At 53.5% G+C, this 19327-nt stretch overlaps 2 protein-coding genes across 2 annotated transcripts; both read right to left on the minus strand.

Moving 5' to 3' along the window:
- Positions 1 to 2022: 2022 nt before the first annotated feature.
- FOXL1 (forkhead box L1) lies at positions 2023 to 4048 on the minus strand. The gene has a single exon (XM_064459694.1). The coding sequence runs from the start codon at positions 4046 to 4048 to the stop codon at positions 3119 to 3121; it is 930 nt and encodes a 309-aa protein (XP_064315764.1). The 3' UTR covers positions 2023 to 3118.
- An 81-nt stretch (positions 4049 to 4129) lies between these two features.
- Positions 4130 to 13004, minus strand: FOXC2 (forkhead box C2). The gene is made up of 2 exons (XM_064459693.1): positions 10878 to 13004; positions 4130 to 4210 (listed from the first exon to the last, which is right to left on the minus strand). The coding sequence occupies exons 1-2, from the start codon at positions 12252 to 12254 to the stop codon at positions 4154 to 4156; spliced, it is 1434 nt and encodes a 477-aa protein (XP_064315763.1). The 5' UTR covers positions 12255 to 13004; the 3' UTR covers positions 4130 to 4153.
- Between the last annotated feature and the right edge of the window lie 6323 nt (positions 13005 to 19327).

Below are 19327 nucleotides of genomic sequence, written 5' to 3' on the forward strand. Positions count from 1 at the left end.
CATCAGTTATTTGCAGCCTGTCAAGTCCTTTATATTTGCACGACACGTTGTCCATTTTGTACCGCACAGCGCCAATATTCCCGGGATGTACAGAGGATTCAGGGATGCTCAGTTACACCCAGAGGGCAGGTACTGCTGTGCTGACATGCAGGCTTATTTCTCCGCACCGAAGCGCTGCTGTTTTTGTTGTACCATTGCTTCTTCTCCTCGCTACATAAACAGATGACGTGCAAAAGCCGTGCGCGGTTAGTCATTCTGCGTGCTGGCAATAAGACCCTTGTTCTCGGTACTCATTCCCTGCAAGTTACATCGACGGCCTGATCCCAATTAATTCCAAATTGCCACTCGTAACTATTCACTCGGTTCTGAGTTCGGTCGACTTTGTGTCACTTTTGTGCAGAATGTGTTAAGTTTACTAACTTTACTCTCCCAAGTGAAAACAAAATCAGGCCCAGCGTGGCTTTTAAATACTGCAGCTGTACTTGATCCCTCTCCACTACAATAAAACAGAAATAAAATCAAATGTCACCATCAGCAAAGCTTCACAAAAAAGAAATTCCCATCGCGTAGAAAAAGTTGCGTCTCCAAAAAATGTGCCTGTGATAAAAATATACATCGTGTTCGTATCAAACTGCAACCCTAAAGTGAGACTTACTCCTTCAGGTGATTTTTTTTTTGACTGGGACCTGCCACTAAAAAGCTGCCCTTGCACAGAAAGGGCCCTGAGGTTGAGAGGATACACCTATACAAGCAGGGAAGGAATCAAAGCCCTGTTTGCAGGTCCAAAAAGGCACTTTGGGAGCTGGAAAAGGAGCTGACAGGGGGCCCAACTGGGGGTTCACAGCTGGGGTGCCAAGTTAGGAGGAAGGGAAGCAGAGGGACCCTGAAGACACAGGTTAAAATTGCTTGGGGGGAGGGGATTTAGTTGATTTTTCGATGTGCGGGGCTGTCCTCACCCCCCGTGCGTGCAGAAGCAAGCGCTCACCCTCGCCGACGGCAGCTGCTTGCCAGCGACACGTGCAGACACCCGGGGCTGGTGAGGCTGGTCCGTGCCCCGCACAGCTGCCAACGGGAGAGCTCTCCCGCGCCTGATGGGAACATCCACAGCTCCTTCAGGGGAGGGTTTTTAAAGAAGCAAAAAGGATTTTCTAGGAATAAAACACCTTGTAACTGAAAGCACAAATAACCACTTTCTGGGGGCAAAACCCTTCCGTGGGCCGGGCTGCAGGGAGACCAGGGATGCAGGATCCCCACCTGCGGGAATGGTCTCTAGAGCTTGATGGAGACCCAGCTTCGCACATCCTTGGGGGCAGCGTTAACCTCCCATTTCACACATGTGCCCAACTCCCAGCACATGCGAGCAGCTGGGCGTGGGGAGATGGTCTGAGGGCTCTGCTGGGCAAGAACCAAGCTGGGATTTTATTTAAATAAAGTCTGTCTTGCAAATGGATATAAAAAGCCCCTTTCTCCTTTTTCATTCTCTTTTTTCACAGCGAGAAGCTCTAGCTCTGCCTATCCAGGGTCCGCCTATGAGCACCTTTCCTTTGGGAAATCCAACATCAGTTCCCACCTTTTGGAGATTTTCTGTACTTCCCCAGATGACAGCTCTTTGCTTTGGGTTAAAACAAGGCCCCCTGAGCTCCCGGTCCAGATGTCAAGGCCCTTTCATGCCGGCCTTCCCCTGCAAAAGCTGAATCACAACTCACCTGGGAAACCCAGATTTCCAATAGTCCAGATGCTAATCTAAGGAGAGGCTTTGCTAGTGAAGCAAGGTGGGATGGAGGGAGGGAAGGAGAAAGAGAATTGCTTTGGGAAGAATTATCTGTGTCACAATGAATGGGTAATTTCCCAGGCTCCTGGTTTTAGCCTCTCCCACCTTTCCCCTGCTTCTGGCAGCGTGGCCCATCGTGCCATCACCAGGATATTTGCACCAGAGCTGGCTGCTGCAGCCAGCAGCAGGCCCCGCTCCTCGGCCCTCCAGCCGCACGAGCCGAAGGGTGTTTTACAACACATCAGCCACAGTCCTGAACAAAATAACTTTTATTGGATATAGGTTTGGTTTCATAATGAAAATTGAGACTATAGATTTTTTTTTTCCAAATCCACTAATATACAAAATATGGCAAAAAAAAAAAAAATTCCTGATTGTAACTTGTCTGGATTCTTCCTTCTTTAAGGAAAACTTTAGAAACATAGCTGATATTTCTCCTTTTTCCTGGTATTTGTCTGGGTTGTTAACACAGCTACTTCAAAACACCAAGACCGGCCTCTCCAACCCTGCTTCAGTCTTCTCTGGTCAGAAGCAACTGATCCCAGCAAGACATGGAAACCGGCCACATCTCCACGTTCGCAACGTGTTGGCTCATCCGTCCCCCTCTCTCTAGCCACATCAGCTGGACAGAAACGCTATCACGATACTCGAGAAGCACAAGTGCTACGCAGGAAACCAGCTTGCATTAACGCCATGAGTTATATACAGTGCTGAGTCAAAGCAAGCAGGGTTGTGCAGAATGAGCCTGGGTTTTTCCGTCTGCCCTTATTTCAGCTCTGGTTACCTGCCTTTTACCCACTCGGAGGACTGGGCCGGGAGGGCAATCCCAGGAATTATTATGTGCAGGCGCCCGTGGGTATTAATGGCAAAACAAAACTCAGCCTTCTCCTCCCCCAGGGATGGAAGGGGTGGTTTTGGTTTCACAAGCCAAAAAAAAAAAAAAAAAGAAGAAGAAAACCAGAGACCCAAAGGGCTCAGCAGAAACCAGGTCTGAGAAACCTGAGGGATGCAAAGACTAAAGGTGCAGATCAAACCCGGTGGGGCTTGTAGGCCAGCGTGGGACCCCCCCCCGCTGCCTGCCTGTGTACCTCCGCCACCCATGGGAAAAGCAAACCGTTTTACCTTTAAAAGTCGATCTGGTAGGGGTGGGAGGCAATCGCTAAAGAGAGCTCCGCAGCCAGGAGTGCCTTGAAAATGCCCTGAAATCCTGAGTCACCTTTTAACATCGATTATTAGTTTTGGTCTTTACCCGCTTGCTGAGGTCTGAGTCCGGTCTCTCCTCCCCATCGCGACCCCGGAGCAGCGACCGGGGTCTAGGGTGATGGGGGGGTTATAATTATGGGGCAACTACTGGAAATTAAATACCGCCTCGGAGAAGTGGAGAGGGAAGCAGGAGAGGAAGGGGATGCCGATGTGGTAAAGCCTCCCGTGCACCTGGGAGTCGAGCATGAGGGAGGCATTGAGGGCCGGGCCGAAGCCGCCGCTGGCGACCAGGGAGCCGCCGAGGCAGCCCACCGGGCTCTCCCGGGCCGCCTTGGGGTCTGCCCCGGGGGGCGGCTGCCGCAGCCCCTGGGCGAGGATGCTCTCGATGCTGAAGCTGCGGCCCCGCGGACCGCTCTTGTGCGGCGGGGCGGCGGGGGCGGCGGGCGGGCGGGGGGCGGCGGCGGGGGCCGGGGCGCCGCCGCAGCGGGGCGGACCCCCGGGGGGAACCGCTTCCTCCCCCCCCGGCCTGGGCACCCCCTCGTCACCCGAGTCCGCCGCCGCGCTCCCTTTGGCCCTCTTGGGCTCGTCGGGGCGAGCCGCCGGCACCGGGTGGCCGCCGTCGGAGGGGGCCGCGCCGCCCTTCGCCTCCGGTGGCCCCGGGGCTTTGGGCTTCCTCTTCCTCCGGCGGTAGTTGCCGTTCTCGAACATGTCCAGGCACCGGGGGTCCAGGGTCCAGTAGCTGCCCTTGCCGGGCCGTCCCTTCTCCCGCGGCACCTTGACGAAGCAGTCGTTGAGGGAGAGGTTGTGGCGGATGCTGTTCTGCCAGCCCTGCTTGTTGTCGTGGTAGAAAGGGAAGCGGTCCATGATGAACTGGTAGATACCGCTGAGGGTCACCTTCTGCTCCGGAGCCTCTTTGATGGCCATGGCGATGAGGGCGATGTAGCTGTAAGGGGGCTTCTGCGGGGGGTCCTGCCGGGAGATGGCACCGCTGGGGGCGAAGCTCAGGGTGGCCGGGAGATAAACCATGGAGGGGCTGCCCATGGGGGAGAGGTGGCTGCCGTAGATGTGGCTCATCGCCGGCGGGCTCTCGGCTCCGGGTCTTCCCCCTCGGAGCCCAGCGCAGGGACGGGGAAGGGCAGGAACCTGGGACGAGTCCACCGGGGAGCTATTTGTGCGAGCTCAGATCCCAGCCCTGCCCGAAGGAGCTCGCTCTGCCTCTGTCCCTGCTTCATAGCTCTTAAAAAAAAAAAAAAAAAAAAAGGGGGGGGAGAAGAAAAAAAAAAAAGTTAAATAATTGTTGTAAGTTTGCTATTATATGTTGACTTAGCACTGGAAAATAAATTGTCTCTGATAAACAGTCGTTTGTGTTCTCAGCCCACCCACATTAATTAAAATTTCATTGCTACAAAACTCCAAGCTCTCTCCACGTGTCTTGCTCGTACCAGCCAATGGTCTCCGGGTTATTCCTTCATTTGTTTATAGAATTAGTCTGTTGATAAGTCTGCCCACCCAAGTCGAATCAAGCTGTGTTTATTTGGAAAAATTTCCGGGCACCCAATATATAAACGCACTGATCTGATGTTTGAAATATCACGTCCACCCTTTGACGCTGTAAGCACACACAGCAGAGCAGGATGTAACTGCTGGAGCTCGGGGAGGAGCGGGCAGGGATCCCCGCAGGGAAGCTGGGGCATTGAACAACGAAAAAATATTAAAATTGGGGGGGGGAAAGGAAAATAAAAGGGAAGAAAAAAGGATGAGAGGAGAAGGCAGCGCTACGACGGGGAGGAAGGAAAAGAAACTGTCGGGAATCCCCAGGAAAGGGGGGGCTCAGGTGTGGCGGGGGTCCCCGGCCGGAGCCCGCGCCTCCCCCGTGCGGGGTCCCGGCTGGGAGCGGGGGGCAGGCCCGGCCCTCTGTGTGCCCCCCCCCACCCCCACCGCCACCGGGAGTGGGCGGGGGGCGAGCCCCGGGCCCAGCCCCCGGCTCAGCCCTCACTACCCGGGGCTGCGCCGGGGGAGACGCCCGGGGGCTGCAGCAGCTTCATAAAAGGGGAATTTGGCAGGCGCGGGGAGGAGGGTCAGTATTTGTGAATGCGGGCCTGTTGCTTTATATTATGTACTTTCCTGTTTATAACAAGGAGGGGGATTATAACAACTTTACAAGTGCACACAGCTGGCCGGTGCTTACATTAGGAATTTGTGATGCTCTTTTTCTGTATAAACGTCCAGGTTTGGGGCTGTGTTTTCTGTTGTTTAATTTAATTTTTTTTAATCCACTGATGTAACAGCTTCAATCCGAGGCCCCGAGGGATTCCGAGGCAGTTGGAGGTGTCGGCTGTTTCCCCAGCTCCCCCTTCCCGCGGCTCAGACCTGCGTTAGACCCCGGAGAGACCCTGTTCCGTGGAGCATCATTTCTCCGGGGGAGGGATGAGGAGGCCTGAGGAGGATCCCTTTCTCCTTCAGGGAGAAATATCCCATCAGTGCCGCTCCCACGATCGCGGTGGGACTTCTACCTGGCAGGGGAAGAGGTAAAAGCCGGGCTCCGGGGTGTCCCCCAGCACCCCCCGCTCCCGGATCTCCCTGCAAGCTTCCCTTCACCCGTGGGATTTCTCGCCCACTTCTGCTCCCGTCCTGCCTTCCCACCCCCCCATCCCCAAAAGAAAAAAAAAAAACAAACAAACACCACAAACAGCGGGCGAAGAGTTTTCACCCCCGGGGTAAAAACCAGCGCGGCGGCTGCGAAGCCGCAGATAAATCCTAAAGGCTGGGAAATATAGCCGGGGGGCGGAGGGAGGTGGCTTCTCGGGGGAGTGTGGGGGGGTCTCCCCGCTCACTGGCTGGTCCCCCACGCGTGGGAGGGAGACCCACCCTTCTAACACCGCCCTTGCCGGGGATGCCGCATCCCTTCCCCGCGGTGCACACACCCACCGGCCCCCGGGAGCTGCAGCCCCCATCCATAATCCATGCCAAAAATGCAATAAACCCCCAAATTAATTAAAAAAAAAAAAAGGACGTAGAAGAAGGGTTCGGACAAGGCGGGGACTCCCCTCGTCTCGACACTGGGGACCAGTACGCCCGGGAAGCCCCCCCATAGCATCCTCGCCAGGGAGGGATGAGGCAGACCCCAGCTGCTGTCAGGGCAGCTTGGCGAGGCCGAGGGTTGCCGCCCCCTCCCCGCACAGCCCCCTCCTCTCCCCACCTCGGGGAGTCCCCCGCTCCTTGGGACACTCCAAGCACGGATTATTAAAACAATAAATAATCGCGTGGACGGCGGGAGACAGGCACTGGGGCTGCCGCTCACTCCTTGAGCTCCCTCCCCCAGTAAAATTCTTGCTTCCTCCTTGTTTTCCTCTCTTGGCGGTAGGAAATCCTTGGAGGCGGGGATGCGGCTTTTCTCTCTGCTCCTTCTTCCCAGCTCATGTGCTGCCTCCTCTCCCTCTCCCGCCGGCGGCATCGCTGGAGCTCGCTGCCTTCTCCGCCCGGGAGCAGCTCTCCGAGGGGCTCCGAGGGCTGTGGGAGGGCCGGGGAAGCGAACGGGGCGGCGGAGAGGGGGGCGGTTGTTGTTGTTGTTGTCGTCGTTCTTCCCCTGAACGGAGCAAAAAATAAAAACACGCGGAGCGGGCGGTGGAGGCGCTCCCGGACGTGTTTCCCCTCCTCTCCAGCTGACAAGCCCCTTTTAAAGCGGCGGAGAGGAGCGCTCCCGCCCCGTGCCCCCGGGGGTAGCAGAGCGTAAATCAGTGCTCCCACTCTGCACCCCGGCCCGGGGGGAGCGGGGAGTAAATCAGTGCTCCCCACTCCTCTGCACCCCGGGCCGGAGGGAGTTGGGGTATAAACCAACGCTCCCCACCCCGGCCGCAGCCCGGCCTGGGCTCCCTTAGACCCGACCTGCCGGAGGGGCCCGGCGGAGGCTGCCCACCCCTCGCCCCCTCCTCCCTCGCCGTGCACGGCGCTGTACAATTGCGAGGTCGCTCGGTATTGACACGGGATTTGGGGTATATTTCGTTCTCTCTCGGCCTTTCAGCGCCTGGTGTGGACTTTCTGCAAAGTCCCCTTCAAAGTGACAAGAAAAGAGCTAGCGGCCTTCCCCAAAATCCTCCCGGGGTGCGTTACAGGGCTCTAGGGAAGGTGCGATGGTCTGGGGAGAACAGACAGCTCCGTGCCTGGGTTGTGCAGAAGCCTGGGGAGTTTCCTAAAGGGGCTGTGTTTTACCCTCAGTACCAGGGAAAAGTTTCCTTGGCCAGGCTGCGGGGACATCCCTTCCCGGTGGGAACGCGCTGGAAACCCGCTGTCCCTTCCCTTCCCGAAACCCGGAACTGTCTGAGCTTTTGGACAGGTTTACAAATCTGTAGGTTAACGGCAGAGCAGCAAGAAAAAGTGGGGGGAAAAAAACCCAAACCAAAATAATTAAAAAAAAAGAAAATCCATCCACCATCCTCATCCGCTGCCCGGAACCGTGCTGGGCCCCGGCCCGGTGCAACCGGGCATAGAGCAGCTTCAGCCAGCCCCCTCTGGGGCCGAGCTTGGCCCTCCTGATCTGCTACGGGGGAGGGTTTATGCTGGTCTTTCAGCGGCGAGGGCCTGCGGGGCCCGATCCGGCCGCGGCTGTCTGCAGCAACTACCCTGGGCCTTCCTCCTTCCTTCCTTCCTCTTCCTCTGCCCCGGCCGGGCTGAAGTCACCTGTCGCGACAGATGCCGATGGCGTTATCGACCTCTATATCTCAGCTTTTAAATACAGCCCCGAAAAGGTCCCTGCACCCCCACTTTGCTCTCACCTCGCCTGTGAAACCAGCCCACCCAAAAAGCTTCCCCTCGGAAAGGCGGGGAGGGGAGGCTGGGGCTTGGCGGAGAGGGGCAGATGGGGGCTGACCCCCCCCAGGACGGGGCACAGCAAAGGGACGGCGCGCTCAGCTCCCCCCACCCCTCCCTCCGGAGGGGGGCCGTGCGCTCCCCCTGCCCCGGCTGCGGGGGGGCCTGATTCTGCACGCTCCCGGGCCCCCACTGCTCTCAGCACCTAATAGAGGGGTTTGCTTTTTCTGCCAAGCTCCTGAAATCCCGAAATCCCGAAATCCAGCCATCTCCGAAACCGGAGCGCAACAGCGCGGGCAAGGGGAGAGGGGCCGGGAGCAGCGCAGACCCCACGGGGCAGCATCCCACCGGGATGGAGTGCGGGAAAAAACCCACCAACAAGGGGGTGTGAGGGGAGAGAGGACCCCTAAGCCCAGCTCAATCTGCGCCCCCCCCCCCCGCCCCCCTCAGGAACTGTCCAGCAGCAGCGGGGGGGGGGATGTTGTTGCACGCCCCGTCCCCCAGCACCGACCCCCTGGGCATCCCAGCCCACCCCGGAGCGGGCGGAAGGGTCCTCGGGTGCCCAGCGCCCTAAGCCAGCGTGGGAAGGTGTGGGAGCATCAGCCGCCCCGGGATTTCTCGACGCGTGTGGGAAAACCCCACAGCAGCCACCTGCCTCCAGCCACCTCCGGGAGGGCAGGCACCCACCTGCCGTCGGCTCCACGAGGGGAGAAAACACGCAGGGAGGTGGGCTGGGGCAGGGGAAGAAGTCTTCCCGGTTTTATATTTTTTTACCCTCTTACCCTATATATTCTTTATCATTTTACCCTATTTATTTGCTTTTTACCCTATTTTTTACCCTTTACCCTATTTATTTTCTCTCTTTAAAATAGTACTTTGGATTTTGTTGCATTAAAAAAAAAAGAGAGAGAAAAAAGAAAGAAAGAAAAAAACCCTGAGAGCCAAGAAAAGAGGCAAGGGTTTTACAAGAATGTTCCTTAAAATACAGATCAAGTGAGGCTCAGACATTTTTTCTCATTTAAACCGAGAGTTTCAGTGCTTTTTGCCAGCTTTCTAGCGCGTGCGAGGTTTACCCGATCAAACCCAATTTATATCATCGATTTTAACAGCCTACCGTGGGTACAGCCGCCTCCCAACCCAGGCTGCGAGGGGTGGCGGGGGGCTGCGGGAGGTGGGCGGGGGGCAAGGCCGGGAAATGTTGGACAGCTGAGCCTCTGCAGCAGCTGGGAAAGGAGCCGGGCTCTAGTAAGCTAGGTTTGAAAAGTCCCGAGGAGCTCTCCTAAAGTCTGCTTCAGGCTTTACCGGCATTTCCACGCCTTCAGCATCGCTGTTCCCCCGCGCTTCTGCGCCAGGTTAAAGCTGCTCTAACGGGTTAAGGCTGACCTGGGGATAAGGCAGAGCATCTGTCAGTGCCCGGCCTTGCGAATAGGAGCTTCAGTAGGTAAAAAGAAGGTTAAAAGCAGCCAAATGTTCCTACGGGAGAGGATTTTAAAGCTTGAAATTATACTTAAGTGAATTTTCCACCTTCTTTGAGACTCCGCAGTGAGCTCGGATTTAAACGATCGCTTTTATCACCTGCACCCACACGTAGCCTTTCAGGATTTTTAAAATTAGTATTATTATTTTTAAAAACGGGGGGATTTTTGGTTTCTGTCGTGAAAAGAGCCGGCTCCGGGCGCTGAAACACACGAGGCACTGTATAAGGCCCACGCGTGCGGGGCAAAGCAGCAGAAACCCTCCTCCCTGCGGCTCCAGATGTTTCTCCCCCACACCCTTTTCTCCCCATCGGAGGCCTGGGAAAATCCCCCAAATTTCAAGCTGGGCAAGGATTTGGGATTGAGGGTGCTCGGACCCGGCTACCCCCGCAGTGCTTTATGCGTTCGCCCCCCACCCCCCCAGTTGTATAGTTTCCAGCTCTTCACGTGAAGTAAAGCTTTTATCAAATCATCATAATAAACCTTTAGGCTCCGGGAAAACGACTTTGATTTAAAAACAACCAGTTTTCCGCATGAAGGAAAAGAGAAGGGAGGAAAAAAAAAAAACCTGCAAAAACCCCCACGTATATACACAGACAAGCGCCAGACTCGGAGCAGAAAAAAACAGCATGGATTTATTTTAAGGTAAGTACAACAATTAGGACCACATAAGACAAACGAACTTTGAAGCAGGTTAAAGCAAATAGTCCTTAGGAATGGTCAAGGTGAAATCTATTATACAAAACATCACACGTCGTAAATAATAATAAAAAAGTATCAGATACTTTGTCTTTTTCCTTTCAAAAAAAAAATCCACCAGCAAAAAATAAATTATTTCCTCGTCTTGCGAAAAGAACAGCTCTAAAACAAAAGAAACTCTATGGCATAATTGTACACAGAAGAAGAAGAAATCACTTGTCATTAATTTGGAAGTTAGGAATCGTTGGGCGAGACAAAAATAATCCAGTGAACTCAACTTTAAATATTATATTAACGGCTCTGAAAATCAGCCTGATTAGAAATCCACACATTTTTTACAGCACAGAGAACTTAAAAAATACCCAGGACATATATTTATATATATATATTTATATACTTTTTTTCCTTTTAAAACGTATAAATGGTCGTTGTGATATTGGTCCATAACTTATTTTTCTGAGACCCCCTATACTTTAGCATATAAAATTTGCCACTTTTAGATAAACATATATATAGAATTATTCCTTTTTTTTATTATTTTAATTTTTTTTTTTTTTTAGGACAGATCCCCCTTTTCAAGTAGAATTTACTTGCCTGGAATTTAAGGAGGCCCAAAACGGGTCTTGGGATCTACCAACTCCGTGGCCCCCAGGTCCACGGGGAGGCTGTCAGATTATTTATTATTAATTCCCACCCACCCACCCCCCTCCGGCTGAAGCGTTTGGTGTGGTTTAATTTATCCTGATTTTTTTTTAATTATTATTATTAGTAACTTTTTTTTTTCCTTTTCTTTTGGCGGACGGCCCTAGGCGGGGGGTCGCGGCTACTCAGTACTTAGTGCAGTCGTAGGAGTAGGGGGCGGCGTGGCGGTAGAGGGAGGGCGCGGATCTGTAGGGGATCTGACAGGCGGAGTTGCTGCTCACCTGGTGGTCGCTGAGCGAGGCGCTCTCCATCCCCAGCCGGTGCGAGGTGAACATTTCCCGAACGTTGGGAAAAGTCTGCTGCTGCGAACCAAAAGTGTGCCCGGGCAGGTGGCTCAGCTCAGCGCCGTGGTTGAGGTACCAGGAGGCGCTGCTGGGCTGCCCCCCCGCCGCCGCCCCTCCGCCGTGGGGGTGGCCGCTCCCCAGCGCACCCTCCTGCCCCGACGGCAGGCTCAGGGTGCCGAGGGGCGACGGGGCACCGGTGGGATGCTCCGCCAGCCCCTCCTCCAGCGGTGCGGGGGGCACGCACATGTGGCCCGGCCTCTCGCCGCTGTAGAGGCTCATGGCCCGCATGCTGCAGTGGTAGCTCCCACTAGTGTCCAGGGCCTGGCTGCACGCCGCGCTGTAGCCCGACGGCTGGCCCGCTGGGTAGCCCAAGGGCATACCGGCGCCCGTCCTGCCCGAGGCGGCACTCACCGGGCTGAGATCCCCCGCGGGGGAAGTCCGCAGGGTCATGATGCTCTCCACGCTGAAGCCCGGTAGCCCGTTACCGGCGGGGTGATGCTCGGGCAGCGAGCCCTCGGGGGAGGCGGCGGCGGGGGGCGAGGCGGCGCTGCGGGGGCTGTCCCGCAGGGCCCCGCCGCTGGCCGGGCTCAGCGTCTCCACCTTGGTGATCACCGGCAGCTCGGGAGACGCCGTCTCGCTCTTGATCACCACCTTCTTCTCGGAGGCCGGCGCCGAGACGGAGGAAGAGGAAGAGGAGGAGGAGGCTTCCTTGGGGAGGTCGGCGCCGGGCAGCCCGGGGGGCTTGGGCTGCTCCTTCAGCAGCCGCTCCCGGGCCTCCTCCTTCTCCTTGGAGACATCCTTCTTCTTGAAGCGTCTCCGGCGGCGCAGGAAGCTGCCGTTCTCGAACATGTTGTAGGAGTCGGGGTCCAGGGTCCAGTAGCTGCCCTTGCCCGGCTTCTTGTCGTCGCGGGGCACCTTGACGAAGCACTCGTTGAGGGAGAGGTTGTGGCGGATGCTGTTCTGCCAGCCCTGCTTGTTCTCGCGGTAGAAAGGGAAGCGGTCCATGATGAACTGGTAAATCCCATTGAGCGTGATCTTCTTGTCGGGGGCGTTCTGGATGGCCATGGTGATGAGGGCGATGTAGCTGTAAGGTGGTTTCACCAGGTCCTTGGGGGCGGCGGGTTGGTGGGGGTGGTAGGGGCCGTAGGAGCGCCCCATGCCCGCCGCGTACTGCTCGGCGTGGCCCGGGTAGACGCTCATGGGGTTGCCCATGCCGCCGTACGTCCCCGCCGTCCGGTAGTAGTTCTGCTCGCTTAAATACGGCACCACTCCCAAAGCGTTGGGGTCCGAGACGGAGTAGCGAGCCTGCATCATGGAGAGGGGCTTCCCGCGGCCGGGGAGGCGAGGAAAAGGAGGGTGGAAGGGCCTCACCCCCGTCCGGGACCCCTCTGCGGAGAAGGAAGAGGGGAGAGAGGGGGGGGAAGAGAGAGAGAGAGTCTCGGAGACGAGCTAAATCCCAGCGTGTCCTTTAGCAGCGGCACCGCAGCAGCATCCTTCGGGTCGCCGGGGGCAGGGTGCGCTCTGGCCGCCTCTCCCTCCCTCTTTATTACTGTGATTCTTGTATACACACCTACGGCCCGCGGCGGGGGCTGCTGCGGAGGGGGAGGCGGGGAGCGGGGCGCGGGGGGGGGGGGGGGCTGTTCTTGCAGGAGAAGGGAGTTATAAAAAAATTATAATTAAAAAAAAAGGAAAAAAAGAAGAAGAAAAAAAAAAAGCAGCCTTTTGCGGAAACCCAGTTCTTGTCACAACAACCGCCCGAAATCTTCCGGAGCCCGCGGGGCCCCGCCGGCTCCTGGCGAGGGGTGCGCGGGGGTGCGCGGAGCCGCCGAGCTCCTCCGGCCGCGCTCGGGAGCTTCAAAACTCGCCCCGCGCCGCCGACGCGCTTTTACTCCCCCCACGCTGGCCACGCCCCCCGCCACCACCCTCCCGCCAATGGCGGAGCGAGCCCCCGCCGCCGCCAGCCAATGGGAGGGCGGCCCCGGCATGCCGTGGCGTTTGCGCGCATCACACGCAGGCACACGCCACACACACACAGACACACACGCGCGGGCGCGCGCGCGTGCTCGCATAGGCGCGCGCCCGCCTCGCCTTACTCTTAAATTATATACACACACATCAAAAATTATATATATTCCACCCCCCCTCTCTATAATTTTAACGTTTTGGCCCCAAAAGGAGGCAGCGCCGGGCCGCTCCGCTTGCCCGCGGCACCTTCCCTCGCGCTTCATCCAAAAACGTAATTTTTAAGCATTTTTTTCTTTTTTCTTCTTTTTTTTGTTTGTTTTTTGTTGTTGTTTGTTTCTTTGAAGCCAGGTTGATCGCGAGGACGGCGGGATTCGCGACACCCCGCTCGTCCCCGCACCTCCCCGCGATGCCGGTATGAGGGTGCCCCTGTGCCGGACGGGTCCTTTCCCCCCCCCCTTCTTTTTTTTTTTTTTCTTTCCCTAAATATATTTATTTTTAAAGGAAAAAGCCCGGCGGTTCCACCGGCAACCGGGTCCCTCCCCGCGCCGCTCTCCCGGTGGCTGGTAGCATCTCGCTCCGTTTTGCCCCTCGCCGCTGCAAGATTCCTCCGCAGTTTGCGTGGGAGTTTAAGGGTATTTTATTAATAATAATAATTATTATTAAAAAATAGAAAAAGCGAGCGCACTTAAACGCCTATTTTTTTTGTTGTTGTCGTTCCAGCCATCGAGGCGGATTTTCTTCTGCATGTGAAATCCGCCCCTCTGCCTGGTTTTATTTCTCTCCCCTTAATGATTTCATTAGCCGCAATCAGAGCGGGACAATTAGGGACGCACCGCGACCGAGTGTCAGCTCAGGTACTGCGGAAAAACCAGTCCCACCCGGGAGAAGCGTGGATCTGCCCGACGAAGAAATAAAGGGGGGGGGGGGGGGGAAGCTATTTCCCCCCTTCCCGCTCAGAAAAAAATAATTAATTACAATTAATCACTGTAAAATCGATTTGAGCCCGAAAAGACCAAGCTAAGGTTGATATTAATTAGCTGTCACTTGGGCAGGGCTCCTTCCTGCTGTCCCCCCCCTCCCGAGCCCGGCTGCTCCCGCTCCCATTTCTCAGCGGTGATCTTTTGGTTTCTTACACTGTAATTCCGCCTTTCCCTCCTTGCAATTTGTGCGGCTTTGTCAGGCTTTAAACAAAGATTTTTTTTTTAGGCTTTAAACAAAGATTTTTTTTTTTCTTTATTTTTCCACACACACACACACCCCAAAGGCAGAGCGTGATTTTTGCTCCCGGCCGAGACCGCAGCCGGCTCCGGCCGTGGGAACCCGGCGGTGCCGGTTAATTACCGGAGATTTTCTTAATAAGAAAGGAAACGATTTTATGCAATAGCCCGAGAAAAAAAATAAATAAATAAGAGGCGGCTCTTCGGCGAGGAGGTATGGTTAAAAATGATCTGTGATGGGGGAAAAAAAAAAAACCCAAATTGTTTGGAAAGTTTCGCCGGACTCTTCGAAATTGTTATTTAATTTTGATGGAAATAAATGTAAATGATCCGGGAGGGTTTCATCGACCGAGCAAACGGCCGGGGCATTTTTTTGTGAAAACCAACAGTAAATCCTGCGAGGTTTTATTTTACTTTTCATGTAAATGTACGGCTATCGAGAAAACTGGGTTGTTGTTTTTTTTTTTCTGGAATAATTTGAGAACGACTTAAAATTTTTGTCTTCGGTTGTCAAAGAAATCCTACTTCTCACAAAAAATAGGGCGTTTTCTTAGCCTGCAGAAGCACGCAGAATTTATTAAACAATATAACTTTTTTAAAGGCTGGAATTTTTATATGCAAAAGCTTGGCCAAAGCCACCCCTGCGGCGTCCTAGAGCTGTCCCTTCCTAGAAGCCTGGTGCGCTCTCGAGAAATAACCTGGATTGAATCTTACCTCTCCTGGGCTGAAAAACGTTACCGAGAGGAATTTCTACAGAAAACCAAGCAGCAGCAAGAGGTCTTTGCTTGCCGCAGCTGGGAGCTTACCAGAGACTACAGCAACGGGCTGGGGAAAGCCCAAACTTCAGATTGCAGGAAGAAAAACAATAACGACAACAAAAAAAAAAATCAGTATTATGATGAAAAATAGCCAGCTCCCAAAGGTGGGGAGCGCAAAGAGAAGAGTCTTTTCAAGCAAGGGAGCAAAAGGCACGGGGGAAACCCGGGCTCGGCGCGTTTCTCCCTCCCCGCCTCCGCGGGGCTCCGGGAGCGGCGTTTGCCCCGGTTGCCCCAACAGCCACGGCCGGGGAGGCGGCGGATTTCCCTCCCCAGCCGTGATTTGCCTTTGGCCGGCACCCGAAAGCGACAGCCCGGAGCGTTGTTCCCCCCGGGGCTCTCCCCGGGCCCGCTCCCCGGGCGGGCGGGTGCTCGGCGCTGCCGGTCCCGGCGGCCGGTCCCCGGCGGCGGGCGCAGCGCTCACCTGCCCGCCCCGGGGGCTCTGCACGGCGTGTGCTGCCCCCCAGGGGACACCGAGGGGCTTGCACCGCCGCACCGGCCCCGCGCCGGGTCCCCGGCTGCGCGGGGGAGGAGGAGAGGGGACAGGGAAAGATGGGGAGAAAGGAGGCGAGGGGAAAAACGCGAGAGGGGGGAGAAAGAGGCAGAGGACAAAGAACAAGAGGGCGAGTGAGTGAGCAGGCGAAAAATATCGAGCAAGAAACGTGTGAGAGAGAAAGAGGATGGGGAGCGGGGACAAGAGAGAAAACAAGCACGAGAGTGGCAGACAGAGGGAAAGAGGGAAAGAGGGAAAGAAAGAAGGAAAGAAAGAAGGAAGGGAAGAAGGAAGGGAAGAAGGAAGGGAAGAAGGAAGGGAAGAAGGAAGGGAAGAAGGAAGGGAAGAAGGAAGGGAAGAAGGAAGGGAAGAAGGAAGGGAAGAAGGAAGGGAAGAAGGAAGGGAAGAAGGAAGGGAAGAAGGAAGGGAAGAAGGAAGGGAAGAAGGAAGGGAAGAAGGGAAGAAGGGAAGAAGGGAAGAAGGGAAGAAGGGAAGAAGGGAAGAAGGGAAGAAGGGAAGAAGGGAAGAAGGGAAGAAGGGAAGAAGGGAAGAAGGGAAGAAGGGAAGAAGGGAAGAAGGGAAGAAGGAAGAAAGAAAGAAGAAAGAAAGAAAGAAAGAAAGAAAGAAAGAAAGAAAGAAAGAAAGAAAGAAAGAAAGAAAGAAAGAAAGAAAGAAAGAAAGAAAGAAAGAAAAGAAAGAAAGAAAGAAAGAAAGAAAGAAAGAAAGAAAGAAAGAAAGAAAGAAAGAAAGAAAGAAAGAAAGAAAGAAAGAAAGAAAGAAAGAAAGAAAGAAAGAAAGAAAGAAAGAAAGAAAGAAAGAAAGAAAGAAAGAAAGAAAGAAAGAGAAAGAAAGAAAGAAAGAAAGGAAGGAAAACAGGAAAGTGGGAAAGCAAGAGAGAGAGAAAGATGGAAAGAAAGGGGAGAAAGGGAGAAAGGGAGAGAGAGAGAAAGGGAGAGAGGAAGAGAGGGAGAAAGAGAGGATGAGAGGAAGAAAGAAAAAGAGGAAGAAAGGAAGAGAGGGAGAGAGAAAGCGAGAAAGCAAGAAAGCGAGAGAGAAAGCGAGAAGGAAAGAAGGAAAGAAGGAAAGAAGGAAAGAAGGAAAGAAGGAAAGAAGGAAAGAAGGAAAGAAGGAAAGAAGGAAAGAAGGAAAGAAGGAAAGAAGGAAAGAAGGAAAGAAGGAAAGAAGGAAAGAAAGAAAGAAAGAAAGAAAAAGAAAGAAAGAAAAGAAAAGAAAAGAAAAGAAAAGAAAAGAAAAGAAAAGAAAAGAAAAGAAAAGAAAAGAAAAGAAAAGAAAAGAAAAGAAAAGAAAAGAAAAGAAAAGAAAAGAAAAGAAAAGAAAAGAAAAGAAAAGAAAAGAAAAGAAAAGAAAAGAAAAGAAAAGAAAAGAAAAGAAAAGCTAAGCTATGTCTTGGCAGTGGCATCGGTCCAGCTAAGACCCAGCGATGCACACGCCTTTCTGCTCATTCACCAGTTTTGCACCTGGACTGGTGACCAGCCCAGGAGAGGGCAAGCACCGTGGGCTACAGGGGACTGACACAAACCCCACACCTATCTTCCAGCAGCAGGCGACATTGCTGGGCTCAGACAGGTTAGCCCAGGCCAGCCCCACCTGCCCGGATGTGCCTCCTTTGCCGGGTTATTTTATATGCACAAATATTTGGTCATACACTGTTTATTTGCACATGGAAAACCATTTCATGGTGGTCTGAAAGACCAGTTTCTAGTACCCAACTAATATGCTGTACAAATTAAACCCTCATTAAAAAGAGTTGCAGTTAAAATTTGTAGCCTATATTTAATTTTCAGTATCAAAAACCAAGCCGAGTGATACCGCTGGTTCAGCGCTCCTCTTTGGGTGCGTTTTGTCCGTTTCCCGCGGCTGCCCTTGTGCGTTCAGCCTGCCCGTCAGAGAAACGACTCCCGCAGTACAAGGAGTTTCTTTCTGCATTGTTCACAGGATTTGTAATCCTGGGCCGTATTCATCTGGCACTCCCTTTTTCTAGGTATTTTCACACTTGTGGGTGTTTCAAGCAAGAGCTGTGGTTTGTCTTCTGTATGAAACACCCAGATCCTTTTTTAACCTCTTTCATTAGAGTATTTAAATCTGTTTGGTAAAAAGGGTATTAGAAGTGACTCGGGCACCTCCAGTAGACTAATTCCATTTACAAGGATGTTGGTGGCCCTGCCTGCTTCCCACTGAAAAGAGAGGCTTCCCAGTGGCATCCGCACCAGCCACATCAGGCTGCAAGAGCTAATGTGAAGGTTGCAGTACGCACAAATACAAGAGACCCTGGAAAAGTAATTTGGAGCAAATTTCAGGCCTGTAGAATCAAATCAGAGACTTGAACCAGCGGAATAGATGTCACCTATTAGCAACCTCCTCATTTCCTTAAGGAAAAGCACCCTGATTTCTATAAAGCCAGCTCAGGCCCTGTTTTTTGGAAGCCAAATCCACTTAAGGAACAGCTTTACTGAGCATCTTGCACGGAGGTTGGAGGGAGATGTAGGTGGTCTGGTAGGATCTCAGCCCCCCTTGATTGCTAATGTATTAATTCACAGCACTGTTGCTATCTCTCTCGCTTTCCCTTCCTCAAAGGAGAGGAGGAAAAGAGCGTGTCAGAGCAGAAACAAGTCCCACGAGCTGCAGCGTGGGGATTTTGGGTGACCGCAGACAGACAGACAGCGCTGGCACTCACAGCGCGGGAGCGCAAATCGCGACACTGAATTACAGAGAGGTTGTGAATTGCCCACCGAAGGCCCAATCCTGAACTCCCAGCAGAGATATCAAAGTCACTGGGAGTTTTCCGTGAGTAGGAAGTGGAGGAATGAGCTTCAAACATTTAGGCCCAGCTCCACATGGGTGGTCTATTATGCCTGGATGGATTCCCACTGGCTCCAGCAGCACTCTGAGGTAGTGAAAAGGCTCTTCCTAAACGCATCCCATCACAGAACCAGAGCTCAAAGTACTTTATTTGAATGCTTACAAGGGGCTTCGGTGGAAAGGTGAAGCCTCAGGCTCACCGCAGCATTTAGCCTGAGATGTTGATATTAATCTGAGTTTGAAAAAACACACATATAGTTGGAGGGGGAAAGAGTCCTGAACCCAGCGGAGTCCTGGCCTTTGATTCGCACTGTGAAAAAAACAGTTCAGCGATCAACAGCAGCCACAGAGAGAAAATGTGTTTGCATCTGCCCGCCTACATCTGTAACTATTCAGAGAAGAGCATCCGAATTTGTTCCGCTTTTTGGTTGGCAGAGCAACAGTCAGCTCTGATGGTGGATGTGTATCGGCAGCATCCAAGTCAAGCAGATTAGAAACCAGAATTCAAAAGCCATTTCCCCCCTTCCCCGATGCACTTTAAAATAAACCTCCATTTCATTGTTCCCATGACCCTTCCATCCCACTCTGCTCAGGAATGTGGGGATTTTCAATGACCTTCCTCTTCTTGGGGTAATCATCAAATACATTAATTCTATAAATAATAAATCATTCAAACAATCCATTTACTGTCCTATTATACGCAAGAGAGAAGCATCCTTTCTGAAAGCTGGAAGCCCACATAAAGGCTGGATGTTGCTTTATACACAACTGGTCAATTTTAGATGGAAAAATAATTGATTTGGGAGTTTGTTTTATGAAAAGTGGGGGGTTTCCCCTCAGCTCTAACACACAATTAGAAGACGACAGCATTTCTATATCCTCAGAGGACACGCTCATGACGTTAATGGTACAGTGCATCCCTTTCCATGTTTAACTCAGAAAGGATTGGCGATGCTGTTGCAGACGTTGGGGTGTGCGACCCCTCACACGGCTCACCCCGAGCCCAGGCACGGAGCTGCCTGGCAGCCCCTCGCTGCAGGGCGCCGTTTCACAGCCTGAAACCTGCCCACCAACAGG

The sequence above is a fragment of the Phalacrocorax carbo genome, chromosome 8, assembly GCF_963921805.1.
Source record: "Phalacrocorax carbo chromosome 8, bPhaCar2.1, whole genome shotgun sequence".
Lineage (NCBI taxonomy): Eukaryota > Metazoa > Chordata > Aves > Suliformes > Phalacrocoracidae > Phalacrocorax > Phalacrocorax carbo.